This window comes from Microtus pennsylvanicus, chromosome 1, assembly GCF_037038515.1.
Source record: "Microtus pennsylvanicus isolate mMicPen1 chromosome 1, mMicPen1.hap1, whole genome shotgun sequence".
NCBI classification, from domain to species: domain Eukaryota; kingdom Metazoa; phylum Chordata; class Mammalia; order Rodentia; family Cricetidae; genus Microtus; species Microtus pennsylvanicus.
The window spans coordinates 113,767,584-113,792,520 of NC_134579.1; the positions used below are offsets into that span (position 1 = coordinate 113,767,584).

General features: G+C 41.9%; 1 protein-coding gene across 9 annotated transcripts in view; it reads left to right on the plus strand.

The window, feature by feature from the left end:
- Clip1 (CAP-Gly domain containing linker protein 1) overlaps positions 1 to 24,937 on the plus strand; it is a 117,078-nt gene that overhangs the window by 42,344 nt on the left and 49,797 nt on the right. For 2 of the 9 annotated variants that reach the window (XM_075979227.1, XM_075979237.1), the window contains exons 6-17: positions 936 to 1,133; positions 1,661 to 1,764; positions 2,660 to 2,720; positions 4,356 to 4,388; positions 8,399 to 8,503; positions 12,493 to 13,437; positions 15,098 to 15,214; positions 19,568 to 19,625; positions 20,132 to 20,215; positions 20,943 to 21,099; positions 23,947 to 24,112; positions 24,196 to 24,411. In XM_075979227.1, coding sequence (XP_075835342.1) covers positions 936 to 1,133; positions 1,661 to 1,764; positions 2,660 to 2,720; positions 4,356 to 4,388; positions 8,399 to 8,503; positions 12,493 to 13,437; positions 15,098 to 15,214; positions 19,568 to 19,625; positions 20,132 to 20,215; positions 20,943 to 21,099; positions 23,947 to 24,112; positions 24,196 to 24,411 — 2,244 coding nt within the window. The remainder of the gene's footprint in view (positions 1 to 935; positions 1,134 to 1,660; positions 1,765 to 2,659; positions 2,721 to 4,355; positions 4,389 to 8,398; positions 8,504 to 12,492; positions 13,438 to 15,097; positions 15,215 to 19,567; positions 19,626 to 20,131; positions 20,216 to 20,942; positions 21,100 to 23,946; positions 24,113 to 24,195; positions 24,412 to 24,937) is intronic. The other 7 variants (XM_075979268.1, XM_075979301.1, XM_075979257.1 and 4 more) reach the window with 6 other exon arrangements.

The window sequence follows — 24,937 nt, forward strand, 5'->3', positions numbered from 1 at the left end:
TCAGCCCTTGTCTCAGCTACCTCCTGTCCTTCTGTTTTCCTTCTTCCTTCCTGCCCCACTGTTGCCCTGTTGTCTTCTTCCCACTTCCCATTTCTTTTTCTTCATAGGTTTCTCTTTTTCTTTCCATCTTCTCATTTCCTTTTCCTTCTGTGTGTGACTGTCTGACCATCTTTCTTCACCCAGACTTTGCTTTTAAATCTTATAAATATCTAGTGATTGGGATCCAAATCTTAGAGACCAGGTTCCAGCGTGATATCTTCCAAGTTTTTCCTTTGCAAAGAAAAATGCTGGAAATCCTGACAAAAATCCACCTGTTTCATCAGTTGAAGAGCTGTGGCTCTGAGGGTGGTATCTTCATTTCCTAACAATGTTTGGAAGCTTTACAAACTCAGCCTTAAGACCAAGATCAAAAGGTTAGCCATATGTTGTTATCAGAAGATAACAATAGCTCAGGCTGAAGTAGTTTAAAGAACTTTGGTATGTTTTGTTTTGAGATAGGGTTTTACTCTATAGCCCAGGCTGGATTCGAGCTCATTGGCTGTTCCCCTGCCTCAGCTTCTTGAGTCCTGGATTACAGATGTGAACCATTATATCTGACTTTAGACAAACTTTTAAAATTGGTTTTGTGAAAACTGTCTAGATTCCTCCAGTCCCTGTCAGCTGAGCTCAAAGTACCCATGTTTGAGCTACACATTCATCTTCTAAACATCCTCTCAACTTTGCTGTGAGCTTCTCTATTTCTTTGTTGTTGTTGTTGTTGTTTTTAAGAGGTCTTTTTTTGGGGGGGGGTGAGAACTTTGCCTAATATTTTGCAAACCCGCAAGCTGGGACCGCACTTTTGCTTTGCCGAGGAGATGCCTGCTATGCATGCATTGCTCATTCCTTTCCTCCCCGGTAGCACCATCACCCTTCACTTCTCTGACTTTCCTTTGCAGTTGACTGAAACCTCCTCCCGCTACGCCCGCAAGATCTCGGGCACCACTGCCCTCCAGGAGGCGTTGAAGGAGAAGCAGCAGCACATTGAACAGCTGCTGGCTGAGCGGGACCTGGAGCGGGCCGAGGTGGCCAAGGCTACCAGCCACGTGGGGGAGATAGAGCAGGAGCTAGCCCTGGCCCGAGATGGGCATGACCAGGTGAAGTCTGGTGTTGATCTTGTGGATATGGTGGTGGTTTCTAAATTGAGTGATGAGGCTAAAAAGAGTGCTTGGTGTTTGGAGCCAGGGAGTTGGAGCTGAACATAGGAAATGAGAATCAATTTCTGAGCTTGTTGGAAAGCTGTGGTCTGGGTTCCAGTTTCCATCATCATAGTTTTGTTCTTCTTGATTTTATCTTAGCCATTTGGTCTTTATGTCTAGGCTTTGAGTCTGTCTGCATTAACTGATCATTACTAGGACCTTTGTGATCACAGATGTTGTTTGTAGATTATTATTGACATATGTTTCATATTGGAAAAGCTGAGACTTGTTTTACTGTTGCCTTCTGTTGCTATATGATGTGGAGTTTTTTGTCATCTAGTTTACAGGAAAGTTGCCAGGAATAACCACCTGAGATAGAAAGAGTTAGAATGTATCAAGACTGATGCCCACCCATCGTGGTCACACTTAGCCATACCCATTTGGAAGTATCCCTGGGCTACTCACTAACATTCTTGCTTCCCCAGCATGTCCTGGAACTGGAAGCCAAGATGGACCAGCTGCGAACAATGGTAGAGGCTGCTGATAGGGAGAAAGTGGAGCTCCTCAACCAACTAGAAGAGGAGAGAAGGTGATCCTTGAGTGTAATCTTTTTCAATGTTGTCTTAGCAAGAAATTTACTGTCAACAACTTTGTTGACAAAACCCAGGGAATGACTGTATTCAGCCAAAACTGACGTCTGATATGTGGAGAGAGTGGGCATTGATGGAGCTTCTCGTGACTTGATTAACAGATCCTTACTGCCACTGAATGCTAAACCTCCCGAGGATAGCTTTAGTCAGCATCACTAAACCAGCATCACTGGTTTCTCTTACCTAGTCTTTATAAAGAAACTTAATCTTGTTTTTCAAGACAGGGTTTCTCTGTGTAGCTCTGGCTGTCCTGGAACTCAGTCTATATACCAGGCTGGCCTTGAATTTAGAGAGCCTTCTGCCTTTGCCTCCCAAGTGTGGGATTAAAGGCATTGTTCTACCAAACCTGGCTAAGACTTATTTATTTTATTTTTTAATGTGCATTGAGTACATGTATGTCTGAGTGAAAGTGGCATATTCTCTGGAAATGGAGTTATAGACAGTTGTGAGCTGCCATGTGGGTACTGGGCATTGAACCCAGGTCATCTGTAAGAACAGCCATCTCTCCAGCCCCCTGGTTGATCTGATCTTGATTGATTGATCCATTCTGGTATGTGTTCCCAAGGGAAACAATTGATTTTTTTCTTTTCAAATTTTTTTACCAAATGCCTTCTAGAATTGATACCTAGATAAAATTTGGAATTTCTAAATAACTACAGCACAGCTTTTATACACTAGTGCTCTAAAGATGCACACCTTTATTATCTATGTCTCTGTAGTGTTTGTTTTCATCAAGGACACCAAATTCACCAGGGAACTGCTCTTCCTGCCTGCTGTGGGGTAAGGTATTCCTTAGCACTTTCCTCAATGCTTTGTTTCGGTTTTACTCCACAGGAAGGTTGAGGACCTTCAGTTCCGAGTAGAAGAAGAATCAATTACCAAAGGCGATCTTGAGGTAAACCCTTCTAGCTCTCTAAAGCCTTTCTGGATGCCAGTGTTGAGAAATACGAGTGATACACTGGGCCAGGGATCCTTGTCAGAACAGCTGGTCAAGAGGATATCGGGTATCCCGCCTCTGGTCACTTGGGTTGTGCTGAGGATGGTTGGTTCTTGCACCTGTGATTGCAGTATCCTAATCCATGCAGCAATTAAAATGTTCAGCACTCTTCTTGTGCTTCAAATTGGAAGCTAATTGGATTTAATCAAGTCATAAATCTGGCAGTGTGTGTTAAGACAGTCTTAGTAAGACTCTGCTTGCTCCTCAGATGCTGGAAATAGCATTGTAAAAAAAAAAACTAAGTTTCAACATAATAGTGCATAGCAAAGCATCTTTGTTGTGGCTCTGCTTTGTTCTGTAGTGGGGCAGAACAAATCCTTTATAACACTATAAAAGTAAACAATGTGTTCTCGTAGTTCATTTTATTTATTTATTGATTTATTGATTGATTGATGCTAGGGATTAGATAGTTTCTTTTTTAAATAATGTAGTTACTAAAAACCAGGAGCAATTTATGCCACTTCTATGGCATACTTAAAAGTCACCCATTTTCAGCCAGGCAGTGGTGGCGCATGCCTTTAATCCCAGCACTCTAGAGGAAGAGGCAAGCAGATCTCTGTGAGTTCAAGGCCAACCTGGTCTACAAGAGTTTGTTCCAGGACAGGCTCCAAAAAACCCCCCCCAAAACCCACTCATTTTCCTATAATAGTAGGTTTCTTATTTTCTTAACAATTACAATTAGTTTTGAATTATATACTGCTGTTAAATGGTTTGGATGCTTTTTAAGCCACTGCCACATATAGGACAAATATAAATTATTAACTTTTTCAAAATTTGAAGATTCTGTAAGATTCTTCATAGCATTTTGTAAAAATTGTACTTGTCTATACAGTCTTTGACTATTGAGTGGACCTAGAGACATGGCCTCACTATTGCTGGTCTAGAATTTACAATTCAAGTCAGGCTTGCCTCAGATTTGTAGCAATCCTCCCAGATGTTGAGATTATAGTCATGCACCACCATGCCCAGCAGACGATATATATATGTGTGTGTGTGTGTGTTTTATTGTTGTTGTTGTTGGGTTTCTTTTTGTTGTTGTTGTTTGTTTGCCACTGTCAAGATTTTGGAGTTTGTTGGCTTAAATTTAAGGAGTCCTTCCAAACAAGAACTCTGATTTCTTTGGAAATAGATATATTTTTATAGTCAATAAAGAATAAAGGAAACAGTTTCTGAGTTGTGATTTTATAAGGTCTAGAATTTAATGGCTTATTAATAATTTAATAGAAACCTTCTTCACTCATTTCATATGTAGTCACATCCTTTAGTTGACTTTTGTGTTGTTGTCATCCATTTAAAAACACCCCAAAGTCTCATTAGAAATTTCATATCACCATCTAATTCATGAGAATTACCGCCTCTCGAGTTTGGAAAAGGTTGAGTTAAAATATTTACATTAGCAGTAGGCTAGTATAGTCTGTTTGATAAACTTACTTGAAATTAATCAAAAAGTTATATTGAAACCCTAACACAGATTGAAACTTTAGTTGAATCTCTTTTGTTTCCTTTTTTTATTTTTATTTTTTTTACTGATAGCAAAAGAGCCAGATTTCTGAAGATGCTGAGAATGTAAGAGGGCACTTAACCGTGTGGGTATTTCCCTTAACTCAGATTGGTCCAGATTAAAGTGCTTACTGATACACTCAAATACTAACTGCATAATCTGACCTGGGGACTTTCCCCTTAGCGTTGCTGTGCATGTGGCTTTCAAAGCAAGTGCATTTATATCTTTAAGAAACTGTATGTACTGATTAAGTTCTGTGGATTAATCTGTTTAATTATAGGTAAATATTTGCTTTTTAAAGACCTTTTACTAAAAAGGAAAGAAATTGTATGAGGGCATGGCCTCCTTCACCTCACTCATCATGTTTTCTAATTTTGGTAGAATGACTTCAAAAGGGATGCTGGTGAGGGGAGCATAAACACCTGAGCTGAGAGCTGTGGAAATGCTGGGAGACCCTTCCCAACTAGTCTGACCTGACCCCAGCCTAGATGCTTCCAGTTGTTTTTGTGCATGCTCCCACTGCTTGCCAGTGTATCTGATAAGAAATCCCAGCTTGTATTTATTCCTCCTGTCTGCAAGTAGAGGCCAGTATTCCTCCCTGAATATGTAGGATATTTTAAGTTACTGTCATTGAGGGAGGTTTTCCTAGCAGCAGATGTGGTGCTGGTTCTCCCTCTTCTTCCTGAGAGTCCTCCCCCAGTATAGACTACCGAAGTGGCCTCCAGAACACTGCTTCTTGTACACACTGCCAGCTGTGCTACCGATGGAGACGACCTGAAACTTCTGGCTTTGATTTTCCAGTTCAAAGGAACAAAATCAAAACAAAGACTTTTTCTCTGACCACACATTGACTGAGATAGAGAACTCACATTAACATTTTGATGAGGGTTCCTTTTTGCGAAGCTACTTCAGTGATCTGGGTCTCTCTCTTCTCTCCATCCAGAACAGATTTTGTTGCCTCCAGTGTCAGTGTGCATGGGACCTCCCTCCTGCCTCTCTGTGTGCTTCTTGCAAGGCCTTTGCTCTCCTTCCAAGCCCTTATCCCAAGATTTTCCTCTTGGGATGCCACATCTTTGTCTCAGAAAGCAATCATTTTAAAGGGCTGTCCTGTTCAGTGTCACACTTTTAGCACAGGCTGTGGCATGGAGGTGGGTTACTGGTAAAAGTCCACTGTGAGCACCCCCATCTATAAGGGGGGCAGGCTTCTTTGTTTCACTCAGCTGGAAGGTCTGAATGGAGAAAATAGTATATGGATTTTTTTTTTTGTTTCTCTATCTCCCTCCCTCCCTCTGTCCCTCCCTTCCTCTCTTCCTTTCTATTTTTTTGTTTGTTTTGTTTTTTGAGACAGTTTTTCTGTATAGCCTTGGCTGTTTGACTGTCCTGGAACTCACTCTGTAGACCAGGCTGGCCTCAAACTCAGAGATCCACCTGCCCCTGTTCCCCTGCCCCAACCTCCAGTGATTAAAGGTGTGTACCACCACCTCCAGGTTCTCTTTTCTTTTTCTTTTCCTTTCCCTTCCCTTGTCCGTCCTTCCCTCCTTCCTTCCTTCTTTCCTTCCTTCCTTCCTTCCTTCCTTCCTTCCTTCCTTCCTTCCTTCCTTCCTTCCTTTCTTTCGGTTTTTTGAGGCAGGGTTTCTCTGTAGCTTTGGAGCCTGTCCTGGAACTAGCTCTTGTAGACCAGGCTGACCTTGAACTCACAAAGATCTGGCTGTCTCTGCCTTCCAAGTGCTGGAGGCATGTGCCACCACCGCCCAGCTCTTTTTTGTTTGTTTGTTTCTTTTAAAGACAAATTCTTACTCTGTAGCCTAGGATGCTCTTGAACCTGTGGTGATCCTCCTGCCTCAAGCTGCTTAATGCTGGAACTAGTAAAAGCCAGCTCTCTTGGCTTTTTTTTTTTAATGGGGATTTGGCTATGGAATAATAGGCTGGTCTAGAATCTGCTCTATAATCTGGCCTCTATCTCCTTGTCTCTGCTTCCTCGGTTGCTGGGACTATGTAGGCTTGCATCACCATGCCTGGCTGGATATTTGTTTTTTATCTGCACATAGTGAGTGACCTTTTCCTTGAGCTTGAATTCCTGAAGCTATAGCTGTAACTATATAGATCTGGATTAAGTTATTTTTTTTTTTGGTAAAAGAAGAGTATTGAATAGCTTCTCTCTGTAGTACACATGGATGCAGGGAACTGTCCAGACAACAGAATATAGAAAGTGTAAGTGAAGAATGTTTTTTTTTTTTTAAAGCCTCTGTCTGAGTGTGGTGGTGCACACCTTCAATTCCAAGATGTAGAGGCAGGTGGATCTCTGAGATCTAAACCAGCTTGCTCTAAGTGGAGTTCCAGGGCAGCCAGTACTATATAATGAGATCCAGTTTCAAAAAAAATGTTTTCTGCTCACTTTTTAAATATCCTGTAATGGTTGTTTATGCTTGGTTCGTAAACTAAGTGACCTCTTGAGTGCCTTGCAGTCATCAGAATACCAATGTACATGTTCATAGCTTGGACTGTCTACTCAGGCTCTATACTGCCAGGGTCACTTTGTTATGACCTGTTACAATTTTCTCACTGCCCATAGTTGTTCAGACTGATAGCTTAAGTTAATCCTGGTATTGTCAGTCAAGTGTCCTAGTGACAAGTTGGGTAGGAGAGATGGTGGAGGAAGTACTTAAGACTACTACCAGGATTATTTCAAGTGGAGCAAGACTCGGCCACACTTGAACCTGTTAGGCAGAGCAAACTGCCTGGGTACCAGTCAGGTAACTGGGTTTGTGGAAAGGGAGTCATAGTGAGTGTGAGGTTCCGAGGATCCCACTCATATTGCATTGTCATCCTTTCCTGTCTTCTGAGCTGGTAAGGAATGACTTCATTTTAGGATAAAAATAAGTCCCTTACTCTGGAGTGTAGCTTTTCTTTTGCTGAGATCTTCTTAGTTGACGTTTTTCAGAGGAAGAGGCAATGTTGGGTAGTCGTTACTAAATATAGTCTTTGTAATCTTGAATCCTCCCCTCTTCTCCACAGACAGTTAAGCCTTTGAAAAATCCTGGTTGGGAGGCAGTTAGAGCTTCCGCAGCTCGTATTCTGGTGTAGAGAACCTCAGCCAGAGCCCCTTGCCCACTTCTGCAGACACCACCGGCCTGGCTTGTTCCTTCATATATAATTCTTCTTTTGAGACAAGGTCTTACCCTATAGCACAGCTCTTGAACTCACTATGTTGGCCCAGGCTAGCCTTGTACTTGGCAGCAATCCTCCTGCCTCAGTGTCACAAGTGCTGAGATTATAGGTTTATGTTACCTCACCCAGCCCAGATTCTTCTTATTAAAATGATTCTTCTACTCATTTTTTTTTTTTTTTTTTTTTTTTTTTTTGGTTTTTCGAGACAGGGTTTCTCTGTGGCTTTGGAGCCTGTCCTGGAACTAGCTCTGTAGACCAGGCTGGTCTCGAACTCACAGAGATCCGCCTGCCTCTGCCTCCCAAGTGCTGGGATTAAAGGCGTGCGCCACCACCGCCCGGCTCTTCTACTCATTTTTATTACAAGTTGTTTGCCAGATCCAACAGTCTGCTCTGGGGACCTACTGAATGCTTGAAGATTTGTGGCATTGTCTTTCTCTACCTGTAGGTGAAAGTGGTGATCTTTTTGAGGGTGAGACAACCTTGTGAAGTCCCTGAGTCAGTTACATACACGTTAATGTCAAGTAGCCATAGCTGGGGAGGGAGGGAAGGAAGATGATAGAGGAGTATTAACTATTCTAATTTGTGCTGATAAACTTCACTTATCAAGATAACATATTTTTGGCTGCATGCATCTGAAACTTCATCTTGCCTCATGTGTTTTCCATTTTTTTTTCTTTCTCAACAGACTAGCTCATGTCCTCCTCCCACCTTCATTCCTTTGTTCATAGTGTCCATCCTCACTCCCCCGTCCCCTCGCAGCTCCATCCTGTTTCTTTCTCTGTTCCCCTTTATGTTCATCCTTTGGCAGAAAGTACTGGTGGCTCGGCCTGCATGCCGCTCTCTCCTCTTGTGCTGGCATGTCATGGTGGCACTGTTGTGTTCTTTTCCTCTTCCCTTTTACTAACAGACGCAGACCAAACTGGAGCATGCCCGCATTAAGGAGCTTGAACAGAGCCTGCTCTTTGAAAAGACCAAAGCTGACAAACTCCAGAGGGAGTTAGAAGACACTAGGGTAATGGTTTTCACTGTTTAATGAAGCAGCTTCACGCGTGTGAGTGGTGGACACATTGGTGACATGCCTGCTGTTGGCCTGAGCCTTGACCCAGTGGTTCAGCCTGAGTTTGGTCTTAGTTCTGCTCAGGTATTCATGAGCACAGAGTGATGAGTAGGTGCAGGTGTTTTATGTAAAGCATTTTGTCAAAAGAAAAGACTCAATCAAAATCAGATTAGAAACCTGGTTACCCCAACTGTTTTTGAGGTTTCCACGAGCAGTCAGTTGTCCGCTTGTCCTCATATTCCTAGTCACAGGGTTTTAGTGATTCATGCTACTTCCTGCCTTGCAGGACCTGCTGAGAAAAAGAAATGGAAACATTAGCTCTTTTTGATGATATATTATAAGGACTGTGACCCCAATTATCTTTTTCTTTTCTTTTTTTCCTCTTGATGGCTGAGCTTACATCTCCCTTCTTTCTGTCACCAAGGTTAAGAATCTCAGAGGTTAGAAAGAACAGGTGTATTGGGAAAAGAATGAATTATTTTGGGGCTTGGACATCAGTCCTGTTTTAATTAATATATTAAGGCACCTATAGAAGTGTCATGCCATGCATTCTCAGTAGGTGATATTATCTCACCCTTCTATAGATTTTTATAGAGCAAGGACACTAAGCACAAGTTGTTAAAGTTTCTGTTTACAGTTACACAGCAAACAGTAATAGTGGAGCTCGAATTTCCCTCCAGGTCATTTGGCTCCAGAATCTGTGCCCTTAACCGTTACAGGATGGACTCTTTTAATGTGTGCTAAAAGAGATAATCAGCATCACTCACATGTAAAATATACATTCATGTATGTACCTGTTAAATCATGTTAGATTGTGATTGGCCTTAACTTTAAATTTTAAAAAATTACTTTTTATCTATCCAATCAAATTTGTTACCTTGACTTTTCTTTTGAATCAATAGTATTTGTAGAATTCTTTCGGTGTGAAATCATTGATATAAAAATTTAGACAAATGAATAATCTTCCTTTTCTCAATTATAAGTTTTTTTCCTAATGAAGAAAAAACGATAGGGAGATAGCTCATTTGGTAAGGTGCTTGTCTTGCAAGCATGAGGAGCTGAGATTAGTCCTCAGAACTCAAGGAGAAAAAAGCCAGGCATGGTGGTGCACACTTGTAACCCAGCCCTGGGGAGGCAGAGACAGGATTCCTGAGACCTATTTGGTAGCTAGCCAGTCTGGTCTACTTGGCAAACTTCAAGTCAGTGAGAGACCCTGTTTAAAAAACCAAGGTGGTCAGAGCCTCAGGAAGACAGTTGCTATTTCATCTGGCTTCCATATGCATTGTGCACATATACACATACAGACACAAGTGTGTGCACAGACACACGTACATACAAATAATACATGAGTAGATAAATAAAGGTGAGCATAGTGGCTCAGGCCTGTAATCCTAGCACGTGGGATGCTGAAACAGGAGCATTGTCACATGTTCAGGGCTAGCCTCGGCCACACAGACCAAAGCCAGTCTCAGTACAGAGTTAAGACCCTGTCTAAAAAAAGCAAAAGCAAAAAGGAGAAGAAGGAAGTGGTTTTAGTTGGCTTCAGAAATTAATGAAAGGTTCCCAGCATATTTGGTAAGGAAAAAATTGAAAGAACGAGAAAAGAATAAGTGATAATTTGGTACCATTTCTGTACAAGCTGAGGATGCAAGACTTGATCTGGGAAATCCATGGGGCTTAGGAGAAAGGAGACCCTTTGGTGTGACTGAAGTAAGGAAATACACTTTTTATTTTTTTACTTCTAAACCATGTCTTTTCTGCTGGATAATAAGGAATCCATTTGAAAATGGACTTCTGCGCAGCCATTTCAAATTAGAGTTTACAGCCCTCCATAGCAATGTCTTCTGTGGTCCTCACTCTTGGTAGGCCAAGTGTGAAAATAACCAGTAGTCCATCAAATTCCCACACCCCCTGCAGTCCTTTTTAGAAAGCGTTTTAGAATTTCCCTAAACTTTAAGTCCAGTTCATACCCACTCACCTGTGCTGTAGGAATGGGAACAAAGGTAAGAAACAGTTCCCAACTTTATGGCCGTAAACTAGCAGAACTGCAACTGAGGGCAGACTTTGTGAGGTCAAACTTAAAATAGAAGTGACAGAGCGCCACATAAAGAACCGTCATCCTGGGAGCTGGAGAGATGGCTCAGCGGTTAAGAGCACTGTCTGCTCTTCCAGAGGTCCTGAGTTCAATTCCCAGCAACCACATGGTGGCTCACAACCATCTGTAATGAGGTCTGGTGCCCTCTTCAGGCATGCACACAGACAGAACACTATATACATAATAAATAAATTAAAAAAAAAAAGAACTGTCATCCTAATATTTGAATTGACACGCTCTCACCTATTGAGTTTGGTGATCTTATGTTGTAACCTTGCAGCAAGGGGTTCATTGATGCTTTATATCTAAGAAATTCACGGATCCTCCCCTCTTGTTAGAACAGAATATAAATGAATTAACATGGTTAATCTCAAGCATATATATAACCACGAAGTACTACAGCTTCAGTCATCTCTGAGTAGTGACTGTGCAATGCATCCCTTCCTCTGTTCTGGACATCTTACTGAGCATCACAGCATACTGGGGTGGGCAGAGAAAGCAGAAGACACTTGTCCTGTGTTCTCTGTCCCTGTAAAGGCAACATAGGAAAAGTTTGTTGAAATCTGGGACCACTGGGATTTTAAAACTACTTGTATCCCCGTCTGTTTCCCAGGTTAGTTAAGTAAGATACCATTTCACACATATTCTTTGTACCAAACTGAGAGCCTAGGAGGAAGCAGTAGAGAAAATTTTTCTTAGACTAAAAGGCACAAGTTGAGAAAGTGTGTGGTTTTTTCCCCTTAAAACTCCAGAGCTCAGGTAGATGCCTAGTGTGTGGAAGTAGCAAGAGTCTTGTAATTAAATCACACATTCCATCGTGTACATGCTGAGAACCACTGGGTTAGGGAAATAAGATGCATACGTCAGAGTGTTGACAGAGTTACAAAAGCCAGAAAGGGATCTTTCTGTGAGAGTCTAATGTATAATTGCAGGTAAGTTATCTTTTAATGTTATTTTTAGAAGCCAATACTTCATTATCCAACTGAGGCTTTTATTCTTCAGACGATGCATTTCTCATTGAAACATGGATAACGTTAGATCTTGTATACCTCTTATCTAATAGAAGTAGAATGCAAACCACATATACAGAATCTTAATTTTCTGATACCCACATGAACTGTTTAAGTAAGTTATAGGTGAAATTAATTTGAATAAAATATAAAATAGTATATCTAAAATGTTATTTCATCATACAATGACAATTAAAATCATTAAGATATTTTATGTCTGCTTTTCTCTGACTTTTCAAATCCTGATGTGTATTCTCAGCACATCCTGCTTCAGATGAGCCACGTTTCAGTGCTCAGCCTTACGTGGCTGGTGACTGTGCATATTTTAACTGGCAGGTCAGGCTTCAGTCACCAGCCTCAGATGGAGTAGCACCTGAAGTGCTACTGAACGCAGTCTGGGTGAAGGAAGGAAGAAAAACTGGCCAACTGAGCTTGCTTTCTTCCAGGAGGCAGGTTATTGAGCACTTTGGAAGCTACTGTTTCTGTTAACGTATTATCAGATAATGACTGCTTCCAGGTTAAGTGTCTTTGGAGGAGAAACAGATATTGTGGGAGTGAGGTAAGCTCAATATGCAATTGGGATTTCATAATGATGGAAGTTTGCTAAAGATTTTTTTCTCTATTTTTTTTACTGATACTTATTTTGCTAAAGATTTTAATCCCATGTTAGAGCCTCCAGAATTGAGTTTAAGACATTATCTCAGTGAGGGAGACATTAATACATGTACTAGCTTGACTTTGCTTGATTTTGGGGGGTTTGTAAAGAGCTTCAGAACTAAGAAAATCATTGGTGATTTGCTATTTCAGTGCTCTCTGTTTCTTATGACCGCTGTTAATAGGTGGCTACAGTGTCAGAAAAGTCCCGAATAATGGAACTAGAAAAAGACCTAGCCTTGAGAGTACAGGAAGTAGCTGAGCTCCGAAGAAGGCTAGAGTCCAGTAAGCCTCCCGGGGATGTGGATATGTCTCTTTCTCTTTTGCAAGAAATAAGTGCTTTGCAAGAAAAGCTAGAAGCCACACGTACTGACCACCAGAACGAGATGACTTCTCTGGCAGACCGCTTTGGAGCTCGGGAAGAGACATTTCAGAAGGAGATCAAGGCTCTGCACACTGCCACTGAAAAGCTTTCCAAAGAGAACGAGTCCTTGAGAAGCAAACTTGACCACGCCAACAAGGAAAATTCCGATGTGATAGCTCTGTGGAAGTCTAAGCTGGAGACTGCCATCGGATCCCACCAGCAGGCAATGGAGGAGCTGAAGGTATCTTTCAGCAAAGGGATTGGAACAGACTCAGCTGAATTTGCTGAGTTAAAGACACAAATAGAGCGACTGAGACTAGATTATCAGCATGAAATAGAAACTTTACAGAGTAAACAGGACTCTGAACGATCTGCTCACGCGAAAGAGATGGAGACCCTGAAGACCAAGCTGATGCAAGTCATTAAAGAGAAGGAGGACAGCCTGGAGGCCATCAAAGCGAGGCTGGACAGTGCAGAAGACCAGCATCTAGTGGAGATGGAAGACGCCTTAAACAAGCTGCAGGAGGCTGAAATAAAGGTAAAGGAGCTAGAGGTTCTGCAAGCCAAGTACAATGAACAAACCACGGTCATTGGTAATTTTACATCCCAGCTCCAGGTTGTTGAAGAAAAGCTCTTGGATCTTGATGCACTTCGGAAAGCCAATTCCGAAGGTAAATTGGAAATCGAGACACTTAGACAGCAGCTTGAGGGAGCTGAAAAGCAGATTAAAAATTTAGAGATGGAAAGGAACGCTGAAAGTAGCAAGGTTTGTATTGACACCTTCCATCATTTTTACTTTTGTTCTTTTCCTTTCATTATTTTTCATTGTATGTTACTTTTGAGTTGAAGTCATTCATCTTCAAAATCCCTGATTTAACAGGAATTGTGTGATGTACCCACTTGAGTATCATAGAATACCTTCTGAGGATCTCAAGTATGTTTGCATATGAGATCCAGGGCAAATAATGGCCAGACATGTGAATTTTCCTTTATTATCATCTGGAAACCTTATCTGCTACCTTATCTCCTGGTCGTGATATAAACTCCTATTTAAGTTTAATTCTAGGCTGTTTAAAAATAGAGCTTCTTTAAAAAAAATCTCTATTTAAATAGAGCTAACTCCCTAAAACAGTGGTGTTAAGGTGAATATGAAGAAAAGAGGGGAGAGAGAGAGAGATTGACTTAAAAACTCAGATTGGGCATGATGGTACATGCCTGTAATACTTAGGATGATGCAGCAGGAGGTTTTCCAGTTTAGTTCCAGGCCAGCCTGGACCACATAAAGAGACCCTGTCAAAAAAACAATCATCCAAAACAAAACTCTCTTTTAACCCTTTCTGCCCACATCACTCCCTTGCTTATAGAGTAGGTATAAAAGTAGAACACGAACGCTGGAGTGCTTCTTAACTGTAAGTTAGCATACTAAGATAAGCCATGCTCGCAACGAAGTATGGTATGCATTATTACCATATGCCACAATGAAGAAACTGTTTGTCGTAAGATGCCATGACCAAAGCAATTTAAAGAAGGAGTTACAGTTGAGGGTGAGTTCATGATCATTGTGGCCAGGGAGGCAGGAGGCAGACAGGCAGGTGCTAGAGCAGTAGCTAAGTTTACATCTTGATCCATAAGTGTGGGGTGGAGTGAGAGACCCTGGTAATAGTGTAGGCTTCTGAAACCTCACCTCCTCCAGCAAGGCCACACATCCTGATACTTCCCAAACAGTACATCAGCTGGAGATCAAGTATTCAAATCTATGATCCTGTGAGGGCCGTTCTCATTCAAACCACCACCACCACCACCACAACAACAACAAAACACCAAAAATATAAAAAATAAATTGGCTGCACAATGAAATCTGTCTTGGAAAAGCCAAAATAAATAAATAAAATAAATATAAAAATAAGGGAAAAAAGCCATGAGAGGCTGAAGAGAAAGCCTAGCAGTCAAAAATGCTTACTGTTCTTGCAGAGAGGACCCAGCCTTGGTTTCTAGATCCAGGGGATCTGACACTGTCTTCAACAGGCTTATGCACAACATGGTGCACATAAACTGAAACAGGCAAACATACATGCACATAAGTAAAATTTAACGTATTTTGGCTAGATGTGACATACACTGAGTTTGAGGCCAGGCTGTCCCAGAACTTCATAGAGAGTTCTGGGACAGCCAGGAGTACACAGAAACCTTGTCTCAAAAAAAAAAAAACAAAAAAACAAAAAAACAAAAAAAACCCCCGAGGTACTCATACCTCAAACTGGTTGTTTTTTAAGTTACTAGCTTCTTAGAATTAAAACAAACAAACCAAAAACAACTCGTGTAGTTTTTGTTGTATTTCTCATTTTTTTTACATTTTATTTTTCCTTATCATTTTTTTGTTTCTTTTTTGTTCATTTGCCTCTGTACCATATAACTTGGTGTGTTAGGCTAATAGCATTACCACAGAACTCCAGGAAAAAGAGCTAATGCTCAGTAATCTACGGGACACTTTGAGTGAAGTCAGTCAAGTGAAGGAGACTTTGGAAAAAGAACTCCAGACTTTGGTAAGTACCTGTCAGTTGGGAATCTGAACCTCAGCGTTTCCGGCTTTTTCCATTTAAAAGAACATTCTTCATTAAAAAAAAAAATACTGCAGTTGTTTTTACTTCAAAAATACAGATTTAAATTGAATATATTAGCTGCTGATAAATACCTTCTAGGGAACTGGATCAAATCAAACAAGCATTAAAGGTGGGTGATAACTTTTCTTTTCTTTTCTTTTTTTTTAATTCTGGAGTTTAATTTATTTGAGAGGGTGGTCTTACTTAGACACCTCAGGGCTTTTTTTTAAATGTGTATAGGTGTTTTGCCTGCATATATGTCTGCACAACAAACACACAACATGGCTGATGCCATCTGGAGTTACAGACAGTTGTGAGCCCCCTGTGGGTGCTGGGAGTTGAACCCAAGACCTCTAGAAGAGCAGTCAGTGCTCTCAACCACTGAGCCATCTCTCCAGCTCTGATAACTTTTTTTTTGTTAAAAAAATGTTCTTTTCCTCTGGTAAGTCAGGTGGACTGTTGTTGGCAGCTTGGTTTTACGGAGCACAGAGATAGATCTTCCCACTCACGCACCTAGCACTGCCAGGTTTCACTGGCTGAGATCCTTTCCTGCACCATGCCTACAGCATCTGTTTTGACTGGGCAACAGCTGTCCAGGTCTTGAGTGCCCTGTGTTGGTATGGCAGTGTGCTATCTAACTGAACTGCCACTCGGTTATATTCTGTCTTAGGAAATTATACTGCTTTTGCACGTTTCCTCTTAATCCCAAATTATGTAGTGGTACAGGGTTTAATCCCAGCACTCGGGAGGCAGAGGCTGATAGACTCTGAGTTCCAGGCCAGTCTTGTGTACACAGCAAGCTCTAGACCAGCCAAGGCTACATAGTGAGATCCTGTCTCAAAAAACAAACAAACCGACCAAAGGTAACACCCCACCAAATTGTAAGACTTTCAAAATAAACAAACAAAAACTTTTGTCACTTTTCTTCCCTCTTACTTTGCCTCCTACACCATAATTTGACCTTACTTGAGGCTGGTAATTGTGGGCCATGGTATTCATATAAGCTTGCAGAGAACCTAGGTAGCTTCTCAGGAGCAGTTGTCCCAGCTGCTCCATATGCCTCCCTGTTGCTCTGCTACTTCACCGATCACGGTGCTTTCTTTTCTTTCTTCTTCTTTGTTTTTCTTCTTCTTCTCCTCCTCCTTCTCGTCTTCCTTCTCTTTCTCTTTCTCCTCCTCCTTCTCCTCCTCTTTCTTTTTCTTCTCCCTCTTCTCCTTCTTCTCTTTCTTTTTCTTCTCCTTCTCTCTTTTCTCCTTTTTCTCCTTCTCCTCTTTCTTCTCCTCCTCCTTCTCCTTCTTCTTCTCCTCCTTCTCCCCTTCTCCTCCTCCTCCTCTTCTCCTCCTCCTCCTCCTGCTGCTTCTTCTCCTTCTTCTCCCCTCCTCCTCCTCCTCCTCCTCCTACTGCTTCTCCTCCTCCTCCTACTGCTTCTCCTCCTCCTCCTCTTCCTCCTCCTCCTCCTCCTCCTCCTCCTCTTTCTTCTTCTCCTCCTCCTCCTTCTTCTCCTTCTTCTTCTGCTGCTGCTTTTGCTGCTTCTGCTTCTCCTCCTCCTCCTGCTGCTGCTGTTGTGTTGGTGTTTTGCTTGCGTTTATTCCAGATCCTGGAGTTACAGACAGTTGTGAGCTCTTAACCTCTGAGCCATCTCTCTAGCCCCCACAGTGGTTTATTAGTATATGTCTGTGCTACAATTCTTCTGTCTCACTGTACAGCAGGCTGATTTGAAACCCTCTCAACTATTTAGCCCAGGCTGCCCTCACACTCACAGCAATCCTACTACCTCAGCCTTTTGACTGTTGGCATTATAGGCATGAGCTCAAATTTCTACTTAAATATTCTGTTTTCTTTTTAATTATGTGTATGCAAGCGTATTCATGGGTATGTGCACACTGAGTGCAATACCTGTGGAGGTCAGAAGAGGGTGTCAGATTTCCTAGCATTGGAGTTACAGGTGACTTTGGGCTGCCTGCTGTGGGTACTGGGGTCTAAACTTGGGTCCTCTGCAAAAGCAGTGAGCACTAGTACTCTTGACCACTAGTCCATCTCTCTAGCCCCAATTTCTACCTTTAAAAATAGCTATATTGTTCATCATATTGCTGTTCACATATAGCTGCATAAATTTAAATTGCTACATTTAATTCAATTTCATTTCTCTGTTAAGTTCTTAGTAGCCACATTGCAGAAAGTTCTGTTGGACAATCCTGTATATAATATGTACACTACATTTTAAAAAATGGCCTTTAAATTATTATTTTATGATTTGACTTTTGTTTTCTCTTTTGAGACAGGGTCTTTCTTTGTATCTCTAGCTGTCCTGAAACTTATTATGTAGACCATGCTGGCCTTGAGCTCATGGAGATCCCCCTGCTTCTACAATCCGAGTGCTGACTCTAAAGGCTTGTGCCACTACATCTGGCTATTTTGTGATTTGGAGTCCTTTAAGAAAATGTTTTAGGGGCTGATGAGATGAAGCCTTGAGTTTGAGCCCTAGTGACGTAGTGGAGGGAGAGAACCGACTCCAGCAGGCCGTCTTTTGATCTTCACGTGCACACCATGGTGTGTGTGCCCACACCTGGACACACGCATGCACAAATAAATAAATAATTTTAAAAACAAAGGAAATGGGACTGGATAGATGGCTCTGTGGTTAAGAGCAGTTGTTGCTATTTCAGGGGAGCAGAGTTGAGTTTCTAGCACCCATGTCAGACAGCTCACAACAGACTATAACTCCAGTTTGAGGGCATTTGATGCACACCTCTGGCCTCCAAGGGCACCTGCACACACTTAAATGCACATACCCACATAACACCAACATGTAATTAAAAATAATAACTAAATCCTTTTTTTTTGAGACAGGGTTTTTCTATGTGATCATAGCTGTTGTAGAACTTGCTCTGTAGGTCTGGGTAGCCTCAAACTCAGATATCGACTGCTTCTGGGTTTAAAGACATGTGCTACCACATCCAGCATAACAATAAAGCTTTAAAAATGTGTTAAGTACTATATTTTGTTGCCCTGTCTTCTAAAATTCCAAGAGTTACATTAAAAAACAATGCAAGCATATTCCTCTACATGCTCTCGGAAGGACGCATGCCTCTGGAAGCCTGGCTTTGTGAGTGATATAAATAGGTACTCTGTAGGCTTATGCTAGTTTATGTGCTCATCTTTTAGTAGTCTCTGTTAGAAATACTCATTAAAAAATGTCTTTGGGATGCTGGAGAAATTGTTCAGTGGTTAAGAGCACTGGCTACGGGCTGGAGAGATGGCTCAGAGGTTAAGAGCATTGCCTGCTCTTCCAAAGGTCCTGAGTTCGATTCCCAGCAACCACATGGTGGCTCCCAACCATCTGTAATGAGGTCCGGTGCCCTCTTCTGGCCTGGAGCATACACACAGAAAGAATATTGTATAAATAATAAAAAAATAAATATATTAAAAAAAGAGCACTGGCTACTCTTTCAGAGGACTCAGATTCTGTTCACAGCACCCACATGGTGGCTCACAGCCATCCACTAATCGAGTTCCAGGGGCTCTGATATCCCCTTTCTGGCTTTTCTGGGCACGAGGCATGTATGCAGTGCATAGACATAATCCAGGCAAAACACTGATAAACATAAAATCAAATCAGTAACTCTTTTTAAAAGATTCCTTGTTACAGCTACTTCAAAATTTATTCCAGGAAAACCAGAGAAGTTCTTTTAGCTTAGCTTGTCATCATGTTTAGAACCGGAGACCTTTAACAGTAAGTGACAAATGAAACAATTCTGCTGATAAAGTTGCAGACACAGATATTAGGCTTGAATTTAGTTCGGGTTTCTCTGGATACTCTCAGAGGGAAGAAACCCAGAACTCTACTTATTGTTCAGGCAGATTGCTTTTCTTTCTTTTTGTGTTTCTTTTTTCTTCTCTCTCTTTTTTCTTTTTACAAGGAATTTACCCTAGGGCTTTGTCCCTTGCTAGGCAAGACCAATGCCACTGAGCTACATCCCCACTCCTCAGGCAGATTTCAGAGGCAAAGGCAGCTCTTGGAGGGTTAGTCATGACACAGCATGTTCCTGCAGCACATATATAAATGTGTATGCATACACTTAATATATATGCCCATTCATACATGCAAATATAAACCCACTCATATGTATACACGTGCACAATACATAGTTGGTAGTTCATCGGTGCCTGAATGTTTTAAGTGCATAACGTTAAAGAAACAAGCTGCAAAATTAGGTAGCATTGTAACTGATAGACATGTTTAGTCTTTGTCACCTGAGATCTTTGTATGATGAGTCTCTAATTCTTTTTCTCCAGAAAGAAAAGTTTGCTGGTACTTCAGAGGAGGCTCTCTCTGCTCAGAGAAGTATGCAAGGTGTGTCCGCTGAAATCAGAAAGTTTCAGGGTGTGTCATTAAGGGCTGGGAGTGGCTTTGGGGGTGCAGAATTTAGTCTAATGTCATAATTCTGGAAGTTACACAATGCACAGAAAAACTGCATTCCATTGGTTTCCTGAATCTTCAAACTCAAGAAATAAGTACTCATTTTTCTTTTGACCTAAGGCTTGTTCCATATTAAAATCTTAGTATTCCTGAGAAAACTGATTTTATCTGATTTTGCTATTGATAAGCTTTGGGTTTTGATTGGAAGCAGGAAAGACGTGTCTAGGAAAGGCGCGGGGCCTTCTGATGTGCAGATGTGGGGAGACGGTGGAGCCTCATGCTCCCCTCTTGTCGCAGTGTGTGGTTGGCAGTGACACTTTCAGTGTCCGGGTCCTCCGAGTTCATGAGGATGTGCTTGGCTAACTTAGAAGCCAATCTCTCTGGGTGACCTGTTAAATGTGAGATATATATATAAATTACTATTAACTTTATCCTAATAGATACTGTAAATAAACTGCAGCAAAAGGAGGAAGAGTTTAACATGTTGTCTTCTGAACTGGAGAAGTTGAGAGAAAATTTAGCAGGTAAGGTGATGTCATCTGGTGACAAGCCATTAAATGTAATAGAATGTCTAGGTTAAGAGTTTATATTACAGTAACAGCCCTGCCACACAGACACTGTGTCACTCTGTGTGCCTCGTCTGAGAGCTGTAGCCCTAAGAATTTCCTCTTCTCTGTTTATAAAACGTCAGAATCTGTCTCTGCTGCTGTTGCAGTGCTTGTTCAGTGTTACACAGACAACCACACAGATGACCACTTGCTCCTTGTCTCTACCCTTACCCTTTTGTTTCTTCTCAACACAGTGCCATCTCACTCAATAGAGGTATAAGCCTTGCCCATCAAACCCCATATCTCTGAGAGTTTGCCTCAGACTTGTCTTCCCCTCGGCCACTGCACTCCAGCCATATGGGCCTCCTTGCTTTGTTGGACCTATCAGGTCACATGCTGCTTGGGGGCCTTTGACTTGCTTCCTGTTTACTATCCTTCCTTCAGAGGGTTCCATGTCATATTTTACTCTTTCCTTCTCCTTTCAACATCCTTTCTCTCCTTCCAGTCTCTCCCCTCTTCCCTCAGCACTCACCTCTTCCTATGTATTGTTCCTTTCTTTATTCTACTTATCTGTCTTTGCTAGACTGGCCTTTCCCTGTAGGCAGAGGTGGCTGTCTGCAAATATCCCCACTATACTGATGCATTCAAAAAACTTTTCTTGTTCTTAACGCGGCAGTGCTGTTTCTTTTCTGTATAAATTCAGATATGGAAGCAAAGTTTAGAGAGAAGGATGAAAGAGAAGAGCAGCTGGTAAAGGCAAAAGAAAAATTAGAAAATGACATTGCAGAAATGATGAAGATGTCGGGAGATAACTCTTCTCAGCTTACAAAGATGAACGATGAACTGCGTCTGAAGGAAAGGTACGTCTGCTGGAGAGCGGGCTGGGGGTTGCCTGCTGGAGAGCGGGCTGGGGGTTGCCTGCTGGAGAGCGGGCTGGGGCTGCTGGGTGGGTATGATCCTAGCACTTGGGAGGCAGAGGCAGGTGGATCTCTGTGAGTTTGAGACCAATCAATTCTACACAGTGACCTTCAGGACAGCCAGAGCTACATATTTTTTTTGTTTGTTTGTATTGTTTTGTTTTTTCCCATATACAGTGTTTCTCAGAACAGCTCTACAACTTCTGGAACTCACTTTGTGGACCAGGCTGGCCTTGAATTCACAGAGATCCACCTTGCCTCTGCCTTCCAGGTGCTGGGATTAAAGTCCTGTACTACCACCTCCTAGTTAGACCCAATCTTAAAATAGAGACAAAACTCAAAACAAAAGGCTCAGTGTTGTCTTATTTTAAGGATTCTTGACTCTTCTCTTTTCGCTGTATGTTTCTTTTTTCTGGTTTTCCCTCCTTTAAGGTGTTTGAGTGTATGTGTGTGTTTTTGGGGACTAAGGTCAGTCGGAGCTATATTCCAGCTTTGTTCCTTTCTCTATTATGGCCTCAGTGTATCTTGAATCACCTGTGTAACGTTTGTTACTGGTTTTTAAAATTCAACCATGGGTTTTAGGTCTCAGTCAGGCTTGTTTAGCAAGTAAACAGCTTTTATTGAGCCTTCTCGTCAGTCCTTGTTTGACCTAAAATGAGGTCTATCAGACAGAGTTACAGAAATACAGTAGGATCCGTAGATCTTCCAGTGACTTAGGAACACAAGGCGCTAGCTTCCCATTATAAAGAAAAAGAAGCCGAGGCTCACTCAAGGCTTCATAGCTGAGCCACGTCTATTATTCTTTTATTTATTTATTTATTTATTTTGGTTTTTCGAGACAGGGTTTCTCTGTAGCTCTTTTTGGTTCCTGTCCTGGAACTAGCTCTTGTAGACCAGGCTGGTCTCGAACTCACAGAGATCCGCCTGCCTCTGCCTCCCGAGTGCTGGGATTAAAGGTGTGCGCCACCATCAAGGTGTGTGCCACCACACCCAGCTTATTCTGAGGTTCTTGTTTTTTTCTCTTTCTTTTCATAGTGTCATATAGAAATCAAATACTTAATTAACAAGGCAAAGTTTTAGAGAACATTTTAGAACCATTAGAATTTTGCTTAGTAAAGTATTAATGTTTTTGAAATTATATCACTATCTAGCCTTTCACCCACACCCAGCACAGTTGAAGATCACTGGGTGAATGGTGATCTGGCCTTTGGCTGGCAGCTTCAGTAGCTATTTTGGTCCCCTTTGCTCTGAAGCAGCTGTATAAGTTTGCAGGGCCTGCAGAAGGTGCCACATCTGAAGGTATTTAATAAGATACAGCCAGTACCATTCCACCTGCTTCCCCTGTGCTTGCTCATTCACCTGATAGCCCTGATTCTGCGCCAATGTCCCAGGCTTTCCCTGTATCCATGAGGAGCTATATAACTCGTGTGTGTGTGTGTGTGTGTGTGTGTGTGTGTGTGTGTGTGTGTGCACGCGCTTGTGTGCACACACACACGTGCGTGCGTACAGACAAGAGCAGGACAGCTGCCAAAGTCATTCCTCAAGCACCATCAACCCCTTTTAAAGACAGGGTCTCTCAGTGATTTGGGACTTGTTAAGTAGGCTGCACTAACTGACCAGAGAGCCCCAAGGATTGACTTGTCTCTGACTCCTTAGTGCTGGGGTTGTAAGGGTGCCACCACACCTGTCTTTTTCACATGGGTTCTGGGACTTGAACTCAGGCCCATACGCTTGCAAAGCAAATACTTTACTATCTCCACAGAACCTACCCGGTCCTCTTTAAACAAGAACTATTTATGGTAATTACCATATTTTCTCTTCCTAAGAGGCACTTAAATGACTTTTGGTAACCTAGTCTGCCAAAAATTTGAAACTTACTTCCTTTAATATTTTTCCTAAAATTTTTTAGATCGAAAAACCTTTAATAAAAATATTTTAAGACTTATCTTTATTTTATGTGTATATGTCTTTTGCCTACACGTATTTAAGGGCACCATGTGCATGTACTGCCTACACAGGCCAGAAGAGGGCATCAGATTCCCACAAACTGGCATCATGGATGGTTGTGAGCTAATTTATCTGATCTGAAACAGGGTCTCTGTATAACCCTGACTGCGTAGGAGCTTACGTGTAGACCACACTGACCTCAGCTTCCAGGAGTCTACCTGCCTCTGTTTCCCAAGTGTTGGGATGAAAGGTGTGTCCACCACACCTGGCCTAATATATTTATCTCAAATCATATTTCTTTACTGATCTATTAATAAAGAGTTGTAAATTCTTGCAGTTATAGTAGTTGTTACTCTAAATGTATTTTGTTTTTTTTTCGAGACAGGGTTTCTCTGTGGTTTTGGGGCCTGTCCTGGAACTAGCTCTGCAGACCAGGCTGGTCTCGAACTCACAGAGATCCGCCTGCCTCTGCCTCCCGAGTGCTGGGATTAAAGGCATGCGCCACCATCGCCCGGCTTACTCTAAATGTATTTATAACAATCACAGTTGTTAAGATTCTTCAGGAAATTCATTTTTTAAATTTTCTTGATTTCAGGTATAATTTCTTATAAATTTTGAAATCTGATATAGGTTTTTTATAGTATATTTCTAGCATAACTCGTTAGTTTAAAACATGAAAAATTTTTTCATATATATATATATCTGAGCCATATCTGGATTCACACATGAACATACACACCCACACAGTGATTACACACATACATATATGCACATTACATGTACACATAGCATATGCATACATATAAAGAACTATCTGACAATTTATATTGAAACTTATTCTAGATCTGTGGAAGAACTGCAGCTAAAACTTACAAAGGCTAATGAAAACGCAAGTGTCCTGCAGAAAAGTATTGGGGAAGTAACTCTTAAAGCCGAACAGAGCCAGCAGGAAGCAGCTAAAAAGCATGAAGAAGAAAAGAAAGTATTGGAGGACAAACTGTTGGAACTGGTAAGGAGATGCAAAGGGATGCTGGTAGAGCGGGGGTAGTCACTGTGTGGCCTGATGCCTCACTCCTTTCTTCTGTTCTTCAGGAAAAGAAGATGGAAACAAACCACAACCAGTGTCAGGACCTGAGAGCCAAGTATGAAAAAGCCAGCTCAGAGACAAAAGCAAAGCACGAAGAAATCCTGCAGAACCTACAGAAGATGCTGGTGGACACAGAGGAGAAGCTGAAGGCTGCTCAAGAGGCAAACAGAGGCCTGATGCAGGATGTGGAGGAGCTGAAAGCACAGGCCGACAAGGCCAAAGTATGTTCTGAGGCACAAACAGTGTGTTTGTGTTATATCTTAACTAAGTTCTGCGTAGAGGCTGCAGGAACTGAGTGACGTGTGTGGCCTGTTAAACTCTGCATGCATGGCAGGGTGGTAAACTGCATCTTTTGTGGCTGTAAGTGTTCCATGCCAGCTCTTCTTCCTTGTAGGGGAGGGTAATGGCTATAGGTCTTTCCGGATATACTGTGTAGCCATCACCACCCCCTGCTGCTTGTCCCGAGTGGTTACAACCTCTTTTGTTGCCTGGGCTCTGTCTGCTTGCTTGCAGTAGATTTTCTGTTTTGCAAAGCATCTTTCTCTGATGTTGGCTGAGCCTGCTCCACCTTGCACTAGGGTAAAGAGAGACAAAGCTCAGAAAAATAGGAGGCAGAGGCCAGGGAAGCAAGTGAGCATTGTATTGGAATTGGAGGAGAGCAACTGGCGAGCAGAGTCTTATAGAAAGAACTAGAGCTCTGGAGAGGGCTTTGAAGCTCTGTGAACTTGCTGACAGCTCTGTGAAGCT